Genomic DNA, 18516 nt, shown 5'->3' on the forward strand with positions numbered 1-18516 from the left:
GGGGTGGGGCTGAGGGTGGGCATGATGATGTTGGGTGAGTTTATGATGCTGGGGCGGGGTGTATTTCATTACTTAATGCAGTTGCCTGGATTTCTGTCCAGTTTTCTCAATGTTTTAAACCGGACAGAATGGGACAGTATGGGACCTATCAACCAGAAATCAGTTATTCAAAAGCTCTGAAATACGGCAATGCTAATTAAGATTTTTGATTGATTGGCTTTTTCTTTCTGAAATTATAAGAAATAAACAGTACTTGATTACTAAGCCATGTTGATAGAAAAAAATCACAGTGAGTATTTTAATATATAAATGTGTTTCATTTATTGGCCAGATTATTGTTCAGGTTTCAGCCAGTTGAGACCCAAAAAGGCCTAAAGGTCCCCATACACGGGCCGATTGTAGCTGCCAATATGGGTCCCTTAGACTGATTCGGCAGCTAATCGGCCCGTGTATGGGCACTACCGACAGGCCTGCCCGACCGATATCTGGCCTGAAATCGCCCAGATATCGACCGGGCAGGTTAAAAAATTTAGAACCGATTGCGCCTATTACCGTCGTTCTAATTCGATTGTTTGACCCCAGGGCCAAAACAGCTGAATTAGCCTGAATTTGCCCACCTGTAGGTGAGGGATATCGGGAGAAGATCAGCTCGCTTGGCAACCTCGCCAAGCGAGAGGATCTTAACGTGTTTGGCCACCTTAAGAAAAACGGAATTGTTTGGGTCAAAACCCAACAGGTGGCAAACCTAGCTAATGCCCAGGGGCAAATGATTGTATTACAATGAAGGGGATACGAGCTGCCTGAGTGGTCCTTGATATGACAGGAATACCAAGCCTGCCGATTGATGTCTGGCCGATTTTTGGACACAAATCAGTAGGGGAGGCCTATCAGAGGGCCCCATACACAGGCAGATACGCTCCTAAATCAATCCAGGTTGGCAGCTGAAATCTGCCCGTGTATGGCCACCTTAGGACTACAGAGATGCAGAGAATGTTCCCTCATTGATAGGTATACCCAATACTGCCACTATTTGGCAATCCAGCTTTGTAATAAGTAACCTGTAAGTGTTGGGCCCTTCAGCCTCTCCCTTCAGCCAGCCGGAAGCTAAGGAACTTTTATTTTTGAAGCTTCTGTTGTCGGCCTTTCCCCACTTCTAGGCATTTCTAATGGGATTACAGGATGCCAAGCATCCATTGGTTAATGGAGCACAATAGGCATTGCATTGCACCTATACCCAGGCCGTAACTAACCAGTGCTCTGCTGCATTGCATGTCTACATAAGGCAAAGGCACAACTGCTCTGCTGAAAGGGTAATGTTAGTTCCCCTTTAATTGTGAGTATATTTAATATTAGTTTGGAAAGGAAACGAGTAAATGCTAAATAAACAACATGTGACTGTGCAAACTGCTAACAACATGTGCCAAGCAAGCTCCTCTTCTGTCTCGCAAAGTTCTGCCTCAGCAACTTCCTGCCCCCAGCTTATACCCCACCCACCCCAGCCCTGGGTATACTCCCACCCCAGCCCTGGTTATACTCCCACCCTCTGCTCTGTAGCCCCTGCCCTAGAATTGCAGCAATTCAGCACAGGTTTCTGCTCATCCGGGGATCCCAAAGGCTGTGACTGAGCAATCACATGATTCCGTTAGCAGGTCTGGAGCAGGCAAGAGAGTATTCTATAAAGAGAAGTTCTGATTTCTTCCCCAGAGCAAGAACCCTTCTCCCCCAGTGTTGCACTGATGGGACCCCCCCTGCTTTGCCTCCTCATCTTGGTGTCTGTGTATGGGCAGGTAAATGTACTCTTGTTATTTTCTTTCAGCAGTTCCCAGTAGGATTATAGGGTTTGTTAGTATTTAGCCCAGAGACGGGCACTGCCACTCAGATACTCACGGGCACATAGAAAGGGATTTCAGAGTACATTTTGCCCTGGAGCAATAAACCATGCCAGCCAATTAGATGTATTATTTTTTATTATACCCATTAGCACTAATAGCTGATTGATTGTATGTATGTATGTATGTATATATTTATTTATAAAGTGCTACTTATGTACGCAGCGCTGTACAGTAGAATACATTAATACAAACAGGGGGTTATTAAGATAATAATAGATAAATACTCAGTATAACAATAAATAAATATAAATAAATAAAAGATACAGTTGCAATAAGTTAAGAGTCAAAGACACAAGAGGATGGAGGTCCCTGCCCTGTAGAGCTTACAATCCATATATGTTGTGATGGTTTAAAGCTAAATTACATAAAGTAGAACTCTTGCTTCCAATTCCCACACAACACAGAAACCCCTAATATACCTATAATCTGTAATCTCTGTATACCTGTAATCTCTTCACTCAAAAAGTAGGAATAAATCCCATTATTATATGCTGAAATCCAGCTGCAAAACAGCTCTTCTCTTTCTGCTTCATTTGAAATCCTGGCAGGGGAGGAGGGACTAAAACACTGATGTTACACATTGTAACAACTTCTCCACAGCTTACAGACAGCGTGCAGGAACTACATAACCCACAATGCATTGCACTGGGATGTTTCGTTCCTTATTGATATCACGGGTGCAGCAGGGAATCGTGGGATTGGGAGGAGGCAGGCTGAAGGCAGGCTGAGGGACAGGCGACTACTGTTACATTTTATTTGAGTCACAAAGTAGTCAGCCAGATCAGCAGGGGAACAGGGGGCGGGGCTTAGGGAACAATTGCTGGGGTGGCGTTCCCCTTTAAATTGTGAATTTGCCCCAGAAATTCAGGGGAAACCCAAAGATTCTGGTCTTATGCTGGCAAACTGGATGGTTCATCAATATTCCATAACTGGTACAGAATTGGACACAAAAATCAAGGGCGGGTAACTGCAAAGTCAAAAAGCAGATGATCAAACAGACAAGGAAATGTGCCCTCAGTAGTCCTCATCATGCCCCCCCCCTTTATGGGCAGAGCACGTGTGTCAAGGTCCCCATACACTGGCGATGTCGCCAAGCGAGCGGATCTTCTCCCGATATCCCCACCTACGGGTGGGCGATATCAGGAGAATCCAGGGTAATTCAATCGTTTAGCCCTGGGGCCAAATGATCGAATTATAACGAAGGGTATAGGCATAGTCGGTCCAGAGACCGCATCAACGAGCCGATGCGGCCCCTGATCCGACAAGATTTTCTAACCTGCCCGATCGGTATTGCCCATACACGGGCCGATTAGCTGCCAAATGGGTCCAAGGGACCAATATCGGTAGCTACTATCGGCCCGTGTATGGGGACCTTTACACTATGGTAGGGTGCTTATAGGGATACTTATAGGGAGGGTGTTACATGAGCTGCACCCCACATAGTTGGGCACTGATACACGTCATTTTGCCCCTTGTGCAATTTCCAGATCTGGCAGACAGGGTGCAAAACGCTCCAAACTGCCCCTCCACTAACAAGAATACTAATAGTCCAGAAGTCAAGTGCTTTACCTTAAATGACTCTCTGTTGTGCTTGGATAATAATTAAAATCCATTAACTCATTCCCGTCCACAGGCTTGCAACAGTAAATCGTTTTCCATTGACTACAATGAAAACTGTTTCCGGAAGGATGGGCAATGTTTCCGCTACATTTCTGGGAGCATCCACTACTTCCGGATCCCATCTTACTATTGGAGGGACCGGCTCCTTAAGATGTACATGACGGGATTAAACGCTGTTCAGGTGTAAGGATCAGACTGTTCCGAAGATAAAAATATTTAGGGGTTGCTAGGTGACACGTTTATGTGTTTTCTTTTGCACATCTCCCGTTTTTAAACTGCATCTGCATCTGGCTGCTAATGTACAATAACCCTAGCAACCAAGAAGGCATTTGGAAGTCAGAATGGAAGATGAATAGGAGAGAGCAGGGTCGGACTGGGCTGCCGGGACACCGGAAAAAAAACCCGGTGGGCCCCAGCAGCCCTGACCCTAACCCTGTTAGCTCTCCCCCCCCCCCACTGGTGTCCCTCCCCTGACGCATTTCACTTATGCATGATCAGGGGAGGAGGTCAGACAGTGGCTGGGGCCCCTGTTGGGGGGGATAGGGGTCACAGCGGGGGCCCCTGTGGGGACGTGAATGTCGTGGGCACCTTGGGGGTATGGGGCTCCTGGGGCAGCAGCCCCGGTGGACCCTTCACCCCCCAGTCCAACCCTGGGAAAGAGTCTAAAACAGGGGCCCCTGTTGGGGGGGGGTTAGGGGGCACGACTGGGGCCCCTGTGGGGGACGTGAACGGCAGGGGTACCTTGGGGGTACGGAGCCCCTGGGGCAATAGCCCCGGTGGGTCCTTCATCCCCCAGTCCAACCCTGGGAGAGAGTCTGAAACAAAAGCAATGAAAAAGTAGAATAATAATGACAGGGAAGCATTATGCTCACCAGGGTCAGTGACCCCGATAACCAGAGAGCTTTTTTAGATTGGTGCCGGAAAAGGGCTAATAGTATCATAATTATAGTAATTTATAAATTGCCATAAATTGCCATTATTGTACATTATTTTCATTTCACTTATTGCTAAATTACAATTTCCACCCTTTGACCTGTTGTTAAACTACAACTTTCAGTATTACCCAACAGCCTATGTTGGTAGTTCAATAGCAAATTGGTCAAATCGAGCTCATATATATATATATACCCCCAGAATGAATACTTACCCAACAGACAGTTTATATTATGTTAAGTGGCCTATTAAAGAATCTCCCCAAACTGGAATATATATATCAGTAAATATTGCCCTTTTACATCCTTTCCCTTGAGCCGCCATTTAGTGATGGGCTGTGTGCCCCCTCAGAGATCAGCTGACAGGAAATAATGCAGCTGTTATAGGAAGCAGTGTGGGTATTGACCCGAAACATGTGGCGGTACCACTACCCACAATAAATGTTTTGCAGCAAACCTGCTGAAGCTTTTTTCCTGTTTTTTGGGTTTTACAATTGTATTTGGTTGCAGCACAGAGCAACAACTAGGAACTAAAGCTTTCCTTCACTAGTATTTTATACAAAGTTTTATTTTTTGATAGTGTGGGAGTATAAAACAGAACTCTGTCCATTCATTGGCTGAGGGGGCCTAGCATGTATGTGTGCCTTGGCTTGTTTGTGTGCACTGTGACTCCTATGATCCCAGGGGGCGGCCCTTAGTACTTAAAATGGCAGTTTCCTATTTAGGATTACCCAATGGCGCATACTACTCAAAAAGTATCTTTTTATGAAAATGATTTATTAAATGAAGCAGGGTTTTATATCTGCAATACATTGTTGTTTGGGGGCCTGACTAAACTGCATTACCCACACCCCCTGGCTCCTTGTATTTGTATCAATAACTACCCAGCTGGCACTTATATCTGGCACTATCTCCCTATTAGGTACATTCCCTGGAATTTCCACGAGCCGGTGCCTGGGATGTACGACTTTAACGGAGATCGAGATCTCAGTCATTTTCTGGACCTAACAAATGAACTTGGACTTCTGGTTATCATCAGACCTGGGCCCTATATCTGCGCAGAATGGGATATGGTAGGCACTTGGCATGTGAAGAATGTAAAATAGAAATTTCATATATCTTTACCTGTTTGCCCTTATACCTAATAGCTCTTACCTTAGGGTGAAGACACACAGAGCTACTTAGTAGCAGCTACTTGTCACGGCTACCAAACACCAGGAAATCCCCGCCATAGACAATACTGAGAATTGCCTCTGCTAAACACACATAGAGACAATTATCAGTAAATGATCAGCATTGTCTGTTTTAGTAGCCACGACAAGTAGCTGCTACTAGTAGCTCTGTGTGTCTTCACCCTTAGAGTTAACCTCACCCTGTGACAACTTGTAAATCAGTTTGTACAAAATACAGTGCTCCATTCCTTGTTACCTGCTTCAATCACAGGCCAAAGACTACTATAATACAATATCTCTTGCAATGTGTATGTTTTAATATTTTCTATTAAATAATGGCAGGAATGGCCCAAAGGAACCCAATGCAGTGAAATGCTATGCCCAGCCAAAGGATAACTGGGGTAAATGTGAGCTTAAAGCAATACTGTCATGGGAAAATATGTTTTTTTCAAAACCCATCAATTTATAGACACTTTACTGCTGCGCTGCAAGTTGGCGTGATATCCCCCCCCCCCTCCCCCCCAGCAGCCGATCAGCAGAACAATGGGAAGGGAGCAAGATAGCAGCTCCCAGTAGGTATCAGAATAGCACTCAATAGTAAGAAATCCAAGTCCGGCTTGGGACTCCTCCAGTTACATGGGAGTAGGAGAAACAATAGGTTAGCTGAAAGCAGTTCTAATGTGTAGCGCTGGCTGAAAGCTCAGACTCAGGCACAAGGCACTGAGATGGCGCCTACACACCAATATTACAGCTACAAATACATTTGTTGGTTCAAGGATAAAAGGTTAAATGGCAGAGGGAATTATTTGCTGTGTAACAGTGTCATTTAGAAATAAAATGTATATCATAAAAATGATGACAATATTGCTTTGAATACTTACTTCCTCTCTTGGATATCAATAGAACTAAAAGAGTGTGACTGTAATGAGCAATGTTTTCCTATATCCGTAATCTTGCTATGAGCTAAGGGAGCACCAACTAAATGCTGGAGCACAGCCTGGTGCCTGAAGCCCAAACAAGTTTGATTAACCTACAGCATGATGCAGCCTAACTTTCTTGCAAGCCAGACCCCTATTGGGGCCCACGATCTTAGTCTGTCCCACAGAAATTGGGACCAATGGAATGTATGGCCCCCCTATTATAATGCAGTCACTGGTTCAAGTGCCATATTGGGCAAAGATGTGCTTGTTGTTCAAAAACTGTTATGCTTGATAAACTAACCAAGATTACTCTTATTTATTTTCAGGGTGGGCTTCCAGCTTGGCTTCTAAATAATAAGGATATTGCATTACGGACTTCAGACCCAGGTACATTTATCAGAAAAAGATATTACTGTAAAGCTGTGGGATTCTCTCCCAGAATTGACTGTACACTCACACTGACTGCACTAGGGAAACCGATATTTCTGTTTAATAACCAGAAAACCAAAGCGACATGTATGCCATCCCACTGGTGATTTACATTCTTACTGGTGGGACGGCATTTCGGGGAAATTAGTTGCCCACGGTAGCGAAAATTTATCGTGGGCGACTAATTTTCTCGTCTGCCACCTCCCTTAAGGTGAAGACACACGGAGCTAGCAGTAGCAGCTACTAAAATAGACAATGCTGATCATTTACTGATAATTGTCTCTACGTGTGTTTAGCAGAGGCAATTCTCAGTATTGTCTATGGCAGGGGATTTTCTGGGGTTTAGTAGCCATGACAAGTAGCTGCTACTAAGTATCTCCTTGTGCCTTTTGGAACGGCGACTAACAGCTCCGAAATGGCTTTCCACCAACAACAATAGGGGTTACCGACCGAAAGTCCTTCGCATCGCTTCAGTAATCCAAAGTCTGGCAATGTTTTCTCCGCAACTTTGCGCGACTTCGCAAAACGAGGCGATGTGTAGGCCTTTCCACCGGTGACTCCTACTGTTGCTGGTGGAAAGCCATTTCGTAAGTCGCCTGAGATCTATAGTGGGTGACTGAACCGCTCCGTGGGTTCTTACCCTTAAAGCTACCAGGAGTGGCTTTTTGCCTTGTAACAAACGAGGTGCTGCCATTATAGCCAAGATTCTTATCTTTGCCTTATGGTAGCAGCGCCCCTGACCACAGTGGTGACACCACACAATGAAAATATATATGACTCGCTTTGTGACTAATTGCCGAAAAGCATCAGACAAATTTCAGCTTGTTTCCATGGTTAAAGCACTAAGAAAGCCCAATGTTGTCCCTGCTGCAGTGATTGGGTTTCCAAACATAATTACTAAATACTCAATGATTACAGATTATCTGGCTGCTGTCGATTCCTGGCTCTCCGTCCTCCTCCCAAAGCTTCGCCCGCGCTTGTACAGTAACGGAGGAAACATAATAAGCGTGCAGGTCGGTAAACTTGTATAAACCCAATAACACACTCAGTGCACATTCTTTTTCTCCATTCTTCCACTCCTTTTGTTCTAACTGATCACCCTTTACAGGTAGAGAATGAATATGGCAGCTTCATGGCCTGTGATTACAGCTACCTCCGGCACCTCCTCCACTTGTATCGTCTCTATTTAGGAGATGAGATTGTGCTTTTCACCACTGATGGGAATACTGAAAAGGAACTCCAGTGCGGAAGCCTGCAGGATTTGCACACAACTGTGGATTTTGGCCCAGGTAGGAGGGGGTAAATCTTAAGACCAATCTACAAGGTTTCATTTATTAAAGGGGAACTCTGACTTCTGAACTAAAATTTGTTAAAGAGCCCCAAAAACACATAAACCCCTAATATCCCTATCACGGTAATCTGTTCCTTCAAAAGTAGGAATAAATCTCATTTTTAAATGTTGAAATCCAGCTGCAAAACAGCTCTTCTCTTTCTGCATCATTTGAAATCCTGGCAGGGGAGGAGGGACTAAAACACTGATGTTACAAATTATAACAACCTTTTCCACAGCTTACAGACAGTATGCAGGAACTACATAACCCACAATGCACTGCACTTACTGTTTCTTACTGACCACATGTGCAGCAGGGAATTGTGGGATTGGGAGGATGCAGGCTGAAGGCAGGCTGAGGACAGGCGACTACTGTTACAGTTTATTTGAGTCACAAAGTAGCCAGCCAGATCAGCAGGGGAACAGGGGGCGGGGCTTAGGGAACTGTTCCAAACTATATTATCCAAATCTTACCCTTTAATTACAGGGGACAATGCAACAAAAGCTTTCAATCTTCTGCGCAAGTATCAGCCGAAGGGACCCCTGGTATGTTAGACATGTACATTTGTCATAAATGAACTGCAAATGCAAATCCTATAATAAAACTGAGCCTATTGCTTTACTCTATTTCATTCATGATCTAAAACCTTTAATTAGTGTATGATAATGTGGTGGGGGGGGGGGGGGTAACATAATCTGACTTTAGTGACAGTCCCACACACACTGTGATTAGAACACATTAAATTTACCTACTTTTACATTTTCTCTGCAGGTAAACTCAGAATATTACACGGGGTGGCTGGACTACTGGGGGGAGAAGCACTCAACAACCAGCAAAGAACTAGTGAGTCGGGGCCTGAAGAACATTCTGGAGATGGGAGCCAGCGTCAATATGTGAGCTTCCCACGTGGGGCAGATGGGGGACAATGGAGTGGGGATCTGTCCAAACACTAGTAACATACTGTGCTCCCACGAGTTCCAGCTTTGAGATATTTCTATTTCATTAGTGCCCAGAATAACCAAATGCTCTGTTATACAGATAGCTAGAATCTCAGCCATAAAGCAGGGCAGGACTGCTGCTTACAATGGGGGGGATCAGATAGGATCTGTGTCACTGTGACAGAATGCTCTGTTATACAGATAGCTAGAATCTCAGCCATAAAGCAGGGCAGGACTGCTGCTTACAATGGGGGGATCAGATAGGATCTGTGCCACTGTGGCAGAATGCTCTGTTATACAGATAGCTAGAATCTCAGCCATAAAGCAGGGCAGGACTGCTGCTTACAAGGGGGGGGGGGATCAGATAGGATCTGTGCCACTGTGACAGAATGCTCTGTTATACAGATAGCTAGAATCTCAGCCATAAAGCAGGGCAGGACTGCTGCTTACAATGGGGGGATCAGATAGGATCTGTGCCACTGTGGCAGAATGCTCTGTTATACAGATAGCTAGAATCTCAGCCATAAAGCAGGGCAGGACTGCTGCTTACAAGGGGGGGGGGGATCAGATAGGATCTGTGCCACTGTGACAGAATGCTCTGTTATACAGATAGCTAGAATCTCAGCCATAAAGCAGGGCAGGACTGCTGCTTACAATGGGGGGATCAGATAGGATCTGTGCCACTGTGACAGAATGCTCTGTTATACAGATAGCTAGAATCTCAGCCATAAAGCAGGGCAGGACTGCTGCTTACAAGGGGGGGGGATCAGATAGGATCTGTGCCACTGTGACAGAATGCTCTGTTATACAGATAGCTAGAATCTCAGCCATAAAGCAGGGCAGGACTGCTGCTTACAATGGGGGGATCAGATAGGATCTGTGCCACTGTGACAGAATGCTCTGTTATACAGATAGCTAGAATCTCAGCCATAAAGCAGGGCAGGACTGCTGCTTACAATGGGGGGATCAGATAGGATCTGTGCCACTGTGACAGAATGCTCTGTTATACAGATAGCTAGAATCTCAGCCATAAAGCAGGGCAGGACTGCTGCTTACAATGGGGGGGGATCAGATAGGATCTGTGCCACTGTGACAGAATGCTCTGTTATACAGATAGCTAGAATCTCAGCCATAAAGCAGGGCAGGACTGCTGCTTACAATGGGGGGATCAGATAGGATCTGTGCCACTGTGACAGAATGCTCTGTTATACAGATAGCTAGAATCTCAGCCATAAAGCAGGGCAGGGCTGCTGCTTACAATGGGGGGGATCAGATAGGATCTGTGCCACTGTGACAGAATGCTCTGTTATACAGATAGCTAGAATCTCAGCCATAAAGCAGGGCAGGACTGCTGCTTACAATGGGGGGATCAGATAGGATCTGTGCCACTGTGACAGAATGCTCTGTTATACAGATAGCTAGAATCTCAGCCATAAAGCAGGGCAGGACTGCTGCTTACAATGGGGGGGATCAGATAGGATCTGTGCCACTGTGACAGAATGCTCTGTTATACAGATAGCTAGAATCTCAGCCATAAAGCAGGGCAGGACTGCTGCTTACAATGGGGGGATCAGATAGGATCTGTGCCACTGTGACAGAATGCTCTGTTATACAGATAGCTAGAATCTCAGCCATAAAGCAGGGCAGGACTGCTGCTTACAATGGGGGGATCAGATAGGATCTGTGCCACTGTGACAGAATGCTCTGTTAACCTGTGTGTATTTATCCTATGGACACAACTGGTCCTTCATTCTCTCATTGGCCTTTCAGGTACATGTTTGAAGGCGGCACCAACTTCGGCTACTGGAATGGTAAGTGTGTCCTGAGCCAATGGTGGGGTCATCTTTGGCCATCTTCTGGGCCGCCCCTGCTGACCATGAGAATGGGAGCATATAATCAGCATGCCGTAACTGACTGCCCGCCATTTCTATATTTTTTTCTATCCTTTTAACCCTTCTCTGCACCTAGGAGCAGACTTTAAGAAAACATACAAACCCATTCCAACAAGCTACGATTACGACGCGCCCCTTTCAGAGGCCGGCGACCCTACAGACAAATTAAATGACATACGTAATGTCATCAGTCAGGTAAATTATAAATGATAAATGTGCCCCATTGTCTGTATTAGATGTTACCAATGTTTCGATTCTGCCACTAGGTGGCGCTTGGGGTAAAAATGTACAGAAGAGAAAATCCTGTGCTAAGATCCTTGTAAGATAGCACTACCGTCGTACCCCCATATGTAATAAAAGGCACTAATTTGCCCAGTAGCGGTAACCCAGAGCAACCAATAAGATACTTCCTTTTAAACCAGTAAATTCTACCTGCTGATTGGTTGCTATGGGTAACTGCACCTGGGCAAACTTAGTGCCTTTTATTACATAACCCCCATAGATTCTTATGGTCGGAATCAGTGTCAGTTACATAATTTTTCATGATTAAATATAGTTTCAGCCAGTGCCACAGGGGCCGGTACCTCCTCCGACTCGCAAAATGGATTACGGCTTTGTCTCTATGAACAAGGTGAGGCCTGTGTGAGCGACAGCGATTGGCCAATATTCTTTCCCAGCAGCCACCAGTAATATTCCTGTTCCATCACTCAGGTTGGGAGTCTCCTCGATTTCCTGGACGTTTTCTCCCCAGAATTCCCCACTGAGACCCGATATCCTTTAACCTTTGAAGAAGTAAAGCAGGTGAGGTCTAAGCTGGGGGTTTATTATTCTCCATTGTGACCCTGTCCCCAACAGCTTTTTGTTCTTTCAGTATTTCGGATTTGTTCTGTACCGGACGCGGCTTCCCAGGGACGTGCCCATCCCCACCTTCCTCTCCTCCGTTCCCAGTGGGGTGCATGACAGGGCCTATGTCTCTGTTGGTGGGGTAAGTTTTGGGCATTTCTGCCCCTCTCTGAGAAGAGTCATATATACCTGTCTGGTTTCCCTGCTGACATTCAGATGTTGGAGTGGGATGTGTTGGGCTTATCGGGCTGCCACCCCAGGGGCACCTCCGTATTTCAGTTTGGGGCCCCCATACTCTGCCCATTCCCCCCCAATGTTGCGCATCTCTTTAGCTCACATATGGAGCACTGGGGACAGGACATGCTGAAGTTTTTTGCACAACCTGACCCAGGGGCCCTGCAGGTACCCCCGTCAGCCACGTCCCCTACTTCCCCCCAACCGCAGGGGCTCCCTTAACCCCCCCCTGCAGGGTCCTCCACCCGGTGTCCTCTCCTGAGCGCACGTAAGTTAAACACATCAGGGGAGGAACGGTCGGGCAGGGAGAGCGCCGGCAAGGGTCGGGTCTGGGCCGCCAGGGCCCACCAGGATTTTTCTCAGTGTCCCAGCAGCCCAGTCCGACCCTGTCCTGACCCATATGTGAGCAAATTTTACTTGTGGCTGGGCACCCCTAAATTTATGTCGCCCGAGGTCCCTAACCCCCCCAGAGGCCCACACCTACCAATCACCCCTCGCCCGGAGCAACCATATCTGATACTTACCTTGGCACAATTAGGGGAGGGGGGTCAGTGGGGGGAGCCCCAGCAGAGATCTGGTCTGGGTTGCTGGGGTCCCTCTGGTTTTTCCCAGAGTCTCGCCATAACATAAGAGAGAAGCAGGGGACATCCAAATGATATAAAAATTACAAACTTTATTTTACATATCAAAAAACCCAACGCGTTTCGAACCCCCATTCAAAAAGAGGGGGGGTCTTCATCAGGGACAACATATAAAAAGCAGATCTGCTTCTTATATGTGCCCCTGATGAAGACCCCCCTCTCTTATGTTTTGGATTTTTTGGGGGATCTCACAGGGGACCCCTGCAGAGAGCACCCACCATATTGAATTGATTTTGCAGGTGTGCAGCACTTCATATTAGAATTTTTACACTGTCCTATTCCAACTCTGCTTACATTATTATTACTTTGACCACTTTTAGACCCTTCTCCTATTCATATCCCCATGTGGCATGTAAGCCACGGCCTGGTTGTTAGGGTCAGTGCAGCTGCAGTAGAACGTATTCAATAACCCACATTGTACAAATGGTGTCTGTATCACTAATACAGGTGTTTAATGGCGTGCTGGAGAGGGACCACGTGCTGAAGATCCTAGTGGCCGGGAAAGCTGGAGACTGGTTGGATGTTCTGGTGGAAAACATGGGCCGGATCAACTTTGGCTCGTGTGTCAATGACTTAAAGGTAAATGCCCATTCGTGTAACACTTACCGACACCCAGGGGCTACGGCGCCGCCGCTTTAACTTCTCATTTTCCTACTTTTACCTTTAGGGCCTGGTCTCCAACGTGACCTTGGGGGGGGACATCCTCACAGACTGGCTGCTGTATCCCCTCAATCTAGAAGGTCCCATATCAGAGGGATGGCCGCACGTGGGAAACAACTTTATTGGCTTTTCAGAGACGGAATCCAACACGGGTCCTTCGTTCTATAGCGGCACCTTCCAAATCACTACGCAAGGAGACACATTTCTAAGCCTGCCCCAGTGGACAAAGGTAATTCTCTTAGGTGCAGGGTCAAAATGGGGGGTGCGAGGCCCACTGGGGCTACTACCCCAGGGCCACCCTCTGAGGGTCCCCTAACTGCCCACTCACCCCCACATGCTTATACTTTGCTGTGATTGGGGGAAAAAGGCAATGGAGAGAGGTAGGTGGGGATTGGGGCCTGGGTCAGTGGGGCCCACTGTGTTCTTTTCTCAGTGCCCCACTGGCCCAGTTCAACCCATTTCAGGTGTCATAGAACAGTTTTGGGCAGCCTGAATCCCCACCAAACGTTGTTCAACAATAGGTGGGAGTGGGGTAGATAATTATATCACAGGATGAATCCTGCTGGGTGGGTTCGGAGGTTCGGCCGAACCCAAAAAAGTGGATTCAGTGCATCCCTAATATTAAACAAGGGGGTATTACAGGGTTGGACTGGGCTTACCCCCCGCTGCAGCCCCCACTGGCCCAATCCCCAGCCGCGGCCCTCACCTCCAACTCCCACCCTGTGAGCCCTCAGTCCCCCCTTCTGCCCATCTGGAACTGCTAATTATATCAGAGGGTGCATATAAAACAAGGGGGTATTAAATCCTCATTGGCCTCCTACTAAGACGTTTTCTTTTCCTTTAGGGCCAAGCGTGGATAAATGGATTTAATGTCGGTAGGTACTGGCCGGCCAGGGGCCCGCAGATCACACTGTATGTCCCGGGAAACATATTGAGGCTTGGGGAAAACACCGTCACCCTATTGGAACTGGAGCGAGCCTCGGAACTGTCCGTGGTGCACTTTATAGACAGGCCTATTCTGGGCTAGCCACTGGGAACGGTGTAAGGACTCCATCCCATACACAATGAAGAGTGGTTAAATGGTAACTAAGGACCCGTAACCACTACTCCTTGATCCCATTACAATCAACAGGAATCTGCAATCTATGATACAGCAACACGGAAATCTAAGGATCCAAGTATCCCGACTGCTCCCAGGGAGGCGCCGAGTGTTAGTGGCAGCCGATTGGCCAAACTGGCGCCTACGTGTTGGCCATACCTACATACACTCTCGTTTATACCCAGGGGTTTATTCATGCAAGGGGCTGGCAAGCAGGACTGGGCAAGGCAAAACTGTCACCGACCTGGCGAGTGAAAAACTTATTATCATTTAGATTTTAGAGTTAAATGATACATATTTCAGCCTATTTCCCTGCTATACTTCCTGGTTATAGTCAGGGAATGGGGGACACTCGGTCGGTCAGGGCTACTGGGGGGGTCTGCACCCATTTCCTAATCCCGCACACAAGCAGAATCCATCAAAAGAGAAAACTGATTTTTTTACATTAAATTTTGAAGTTTTTTGGAAGGCAAGGCATTATATTATTTTCCCTATTGCCCTCAGCCTTGTGTTCTGATAAACTCCGGTCTCTCTTTACTGCTGCGCTGCAAGTTGGAGTGATATCCCCCCCCTCCCCCCCAGCAGCCGATCAGCAGAACAATGGGAAGGGAGCAAGATAGCAGCTCCCAGTAGGTATCAGAATAGCACTCAATAGTAAGAAATCCAAGTCCGGCTTGGGACTCCTCCAGTTACATGGGAGTAGGAGAAACAATAGGTTAGCTGAAAGCAGTTCTAATGTGTAGCGCTGGCTGAAAGCTCAGACTCAGGCACACTTTACTGCTGTGGTGCAAGTTGGAGTAATATAGTATATATACACGATGTAGTGGAGGAAGCTGTGAGGAGAAAGAAAAAGAGCTTATCTGATGTTCTTCTGGTTAGGAAAACATTAGAAGCCTCAGATACCTTTTCTCATGCAGGGTTGGACTGGGCCGTCAGGACACTGGGAAAATACCCGGGGGGCCCCGGCCCTAGTGGGCCCCAGCGGCCCAGACCTGACTCTGTTGGTGCTTCCCTTGCCGCTGATGTCCTCCCCTGATGCGTTCACAAACGCGCATTCAGGCGAGGACGTCCAGCGGGGGGGGGTTAGGGGTGTGCGGCGGTGGGGGCCCCTGCAGGGGATGCGTACTTTGGGGGGTGTAGGGGCTCTTTCTCCTCACAACTTCCTCGACTACGTCATGTTCAGAAAGTGACCAGCAGGTGGCGCCATTGTGACAAAATGCTTTCATTTTACAGAACTTTAACGCTTAATATCTCGGAAATAAAAATAAATAAGGAATGTAAATTACTTAGACTAGCACTCTCGTCGATGAGTTATGTATTTTGGCCAAAATTCCCTTAAGGGGTTGTTCTCCTTAAACGTCCAAATTATTTTAAACCACCAACAATGCTCTCAGTGTGTTAGAAAATCCAAGAACTCTTTACGGCATCTGCGAGTCTCATAGAGAAGACGTCGCTCTCGACAGAGTGTGAAGGGTTAAATGCCGGTGTCAGCAGTGCCCCTTATCGGCAATAAAAGTAATAGATGGAGATGCTGGGGATTGAACCCAGGACCTCATACATGCGAAGCACGCGCTCTACCACTGAGCTACATCCCCACGACGTTTGGTATATTCCTCTTCCTTATTGGCTAAAAACGATAATCTGTCAAGTGCAGTCACAGCCAAGAATACTGTGTATTGAGCTGCCAATCATGTCGCTGTTCTAGATTCAGGATGGCCAAGGGGTCTAACTTTAAATATAACGTACAGAGTGCTCTTCTGAGACAATTTGCAGTTGGTCTTCTTTTTTTTTTATTATTTTCTGTTTTTTCATTATTTAGCTTTTTGTTCAGCAGCTCTCCAGTTTGGAAATTCGGCAGCTATCTGGTTTCTAAGGTCCAACGAAACCTAGCAACCAGGTAGTGGTTTGAAAGAGAGACAGGAATATGAATAGAGGAGGGCCTAAATAGAAAGATAAAATTGTAGCCTCGCAGAGCAAAAGTAGTTCCGCTGCCGGACCCCGGCATTTGAAAACTGGAAAGAGTCAGAAAAGGAAGGCAAATAACTCAAAAACTATACAAAATAAAAAAAACGAAGACCAATTGAAAAGTTGTTAAGAATAGGCCATTATATAACATACTAAAAGTTAACCTGAAGGTGAACTACCCCTTTAAGGTTGCTGTCTCCCTTGGAGATTTGGGGTTGGGCCTGTTAATGGCCCACCTTGAGAGTCAACCCAGAAGATACCCCAAGTCAGGGGCATGGGGCTAGTCACCTGGTGGGTGAAGACAATGAATAAAAAGTCTCACTTTACTGCTGCGCTGCAAGTTGGAGTGATATCCCCCCCCCTCACCCCCCCAGCAGCCGATCAGCAGAACAATGGGAAGGGAGCAAGATAGCAGCTCCCAGTAGGTATCAGAATAGCACTCAATAGTAAGAAATCCAAGTCCGGCTTGGGACTCCTCCAGTTACATGGGAGTAGGAGAAACAATAGGTTAGCTGAAAGCAGTTCTAATGTGTAGCACTGGCTGAAAGCTCAGACTCAGGCACAAGGCACTGAGATGGCGCCTACACACCAATATTACAGCTACAAATACATTTGTTGGTTGAAGAATAAAAGGTTAAATGGCAGAGGGAATTATTTGCTGTGTAACAGTGTCATTTAGAAATAAAAAGTGCCCCATAAAAATCATGACAGTGTCCCTTTAAGCCTCTTAGTATTGCTAGAGTCTTTAATTCCACAGAGCCGGAAAGGAAAAGACACACCTGGGGTTGAAGTGCCAACCTTCCAGTTATAGGGGTGGGTTCACCTTAAAGGTAACTTTTAGTATGTTATAGAATGGCCAATTCTAAGAAACTTTTCAGTTGGTCTTCATTATTTATTTGTTATGTTTTTTTAATTATTTGTCTTCTTCCAACTCTTCATATGCAGGTATAGGACCCGTTATCCAGAATGCTCGGGACCAAGGGTATTCCGGATAAGGGGTCTTTCCGTAATTTGGGTCTTCATAATTTAAATCTACTAAAAAATTAATAAAACATTAAATAGGGCTGTTCTGCCCCCAATAAGGGGTAATTATATCTTAGTTGGGATCAAGTACAGGTACTGTTTTATTATTACAGAGAAAAGGGAATCATTTAACCATGAAATAAACCCAATAGGACTGTTCTGCCCCCAATAAGGGGTAATTATATCTTAGTTGGGATCAAGTACAGGTACTGTTTTATTATTACAGAGAAAAGGGAATCATTTAACCATGAAATAAACCCAATAGGACTGTTCTGCCCCCAATAAGGGGTAATTATATCTTAGTTGGGATCAAGTACAGGTACTGTTTTATTATTACAGAGAAAAGGGAATCATTTAACCATGAAATAAACCCAATAGGGCTGTTCTGCCCCAATAAGGGGTAATTATATCTTAGTTGGGATCAAGTACAGGTACTGTTTTATTATTACAGAGAAAAGGGAATCATTTAACCATTAAATAAACCCAATAGGGCTGTTCTGCCCCAATAAGGGGTAATTATATCTTAGTTGGGATCAAGTACAGGTACTGTTTTATTATTACAGAGAAAAGGGAATCATTTAACCATGAAATAAACCCAATAGGGCTGTTCTGCCCCCAATAAGGGGTAATTATATCTTAGTTGGGATCAAGTACAGGTACTGTTTTATTATTACAGAGAAAAGGGAATCATTTAAACATGAAATAAACCCAATAGGGCTGTTCTGCCCCAATAAGGGGTAATTATATCTTAGTTGGGATCAAGTACAGGTACGGTTTTATTATTACAGAGAAAAGGGAATCATTTAACCATGAAATAAACCCAATAGGGCTGTTCTGCCCCAATAAGGGGTAATTATATCTTAGTTGGGATCAAGTACGGGTACTGTTTTATTATTACAGAGAAAAAGGATAAGGGGTCTTTCCG

The 18516-nt window shown here is 45.9% G+C and overlaps 1 protein-coding gene and 1 non-coding gene across 3 annotated transcripts; one reads left to right on the top strand and one right to left on the bottom strand.

Moving 5' to 3' along the window:
• Positions 1–1577: 1577 nt before the first annotated feature.
• Positions 1578–15894, top strand: glb1 (galactosidase beta 1). Of its 2 annotated transcripts, NM_001011038.1 has the most exon segments (16): positions 1578–1787; positions 3526–3695; positions 5367–5517; positions 6863–6923; positions 7884–7978; positions 8074–8254; positions 8783–8841; positions 9068–9189; positions 11005–11045; positions 11203–11321; positions 11683–11757; positions 11838–11927; positions 11998–12111; positions 13292–13423; positions 13512–13733; positions 14349–15894. In NM_001011038.1, coding segments are annotated over 16 exon segments (1866 nt in total). In that variant the 5' UTR covers positions 1578–1736; the 3' UTR covers positions 14532–15894.
• Positions 15895–16126: 232 nt separating this feature from the next.
• On the bottom strand, positions 16127–16198 carry trnaa-cgc. The gene has a single exon. It is a non-coding gene; the product is annotated as a tRNA-Ala (tRNA).
• Positions 16199–18516: the final 2318 nt, after the last annotated feature.

This window comes from Xenopus tropicalis, chromosome 9 (genome assembly GCF_000004195.4).
Source record: "Xenopus tropicalis strain Nigerian chromosome 9, UCB_Xtro_10.0, whole genome shotgun sequence".
NCBI classification, from domain to species: Eukaryota; Metazoa; Chordata; class Amphibia; order Anura; family Pipidae; genus Xenopus; species Xenopus tropicalis.

Bases quoted from the DNA above. Each gene is read 5' to 3' on its own strand.
- glb1 (XM_031892614.1), top strand. From the start codon at position 5,404: ATGTACGACTTTAACGGAGATCGAGATCTCAGTCATTTTCTGGACCTA. The intron at 9,190-11,004 runs GTGAGCTTCCCA...TTGGCCTTTCAG, and splicing joins ATGGGAGCCAGCGTCAATAT to GTACATGTTTGAAGGCGGCA. The intron at 11,046-11,202 runs GTAAGTGTGTCC...CTCTGCACCTAG, and splicing joins CAACTTCGGCTACTGGAATG to GAGCAGACTTTAAGAAAACA.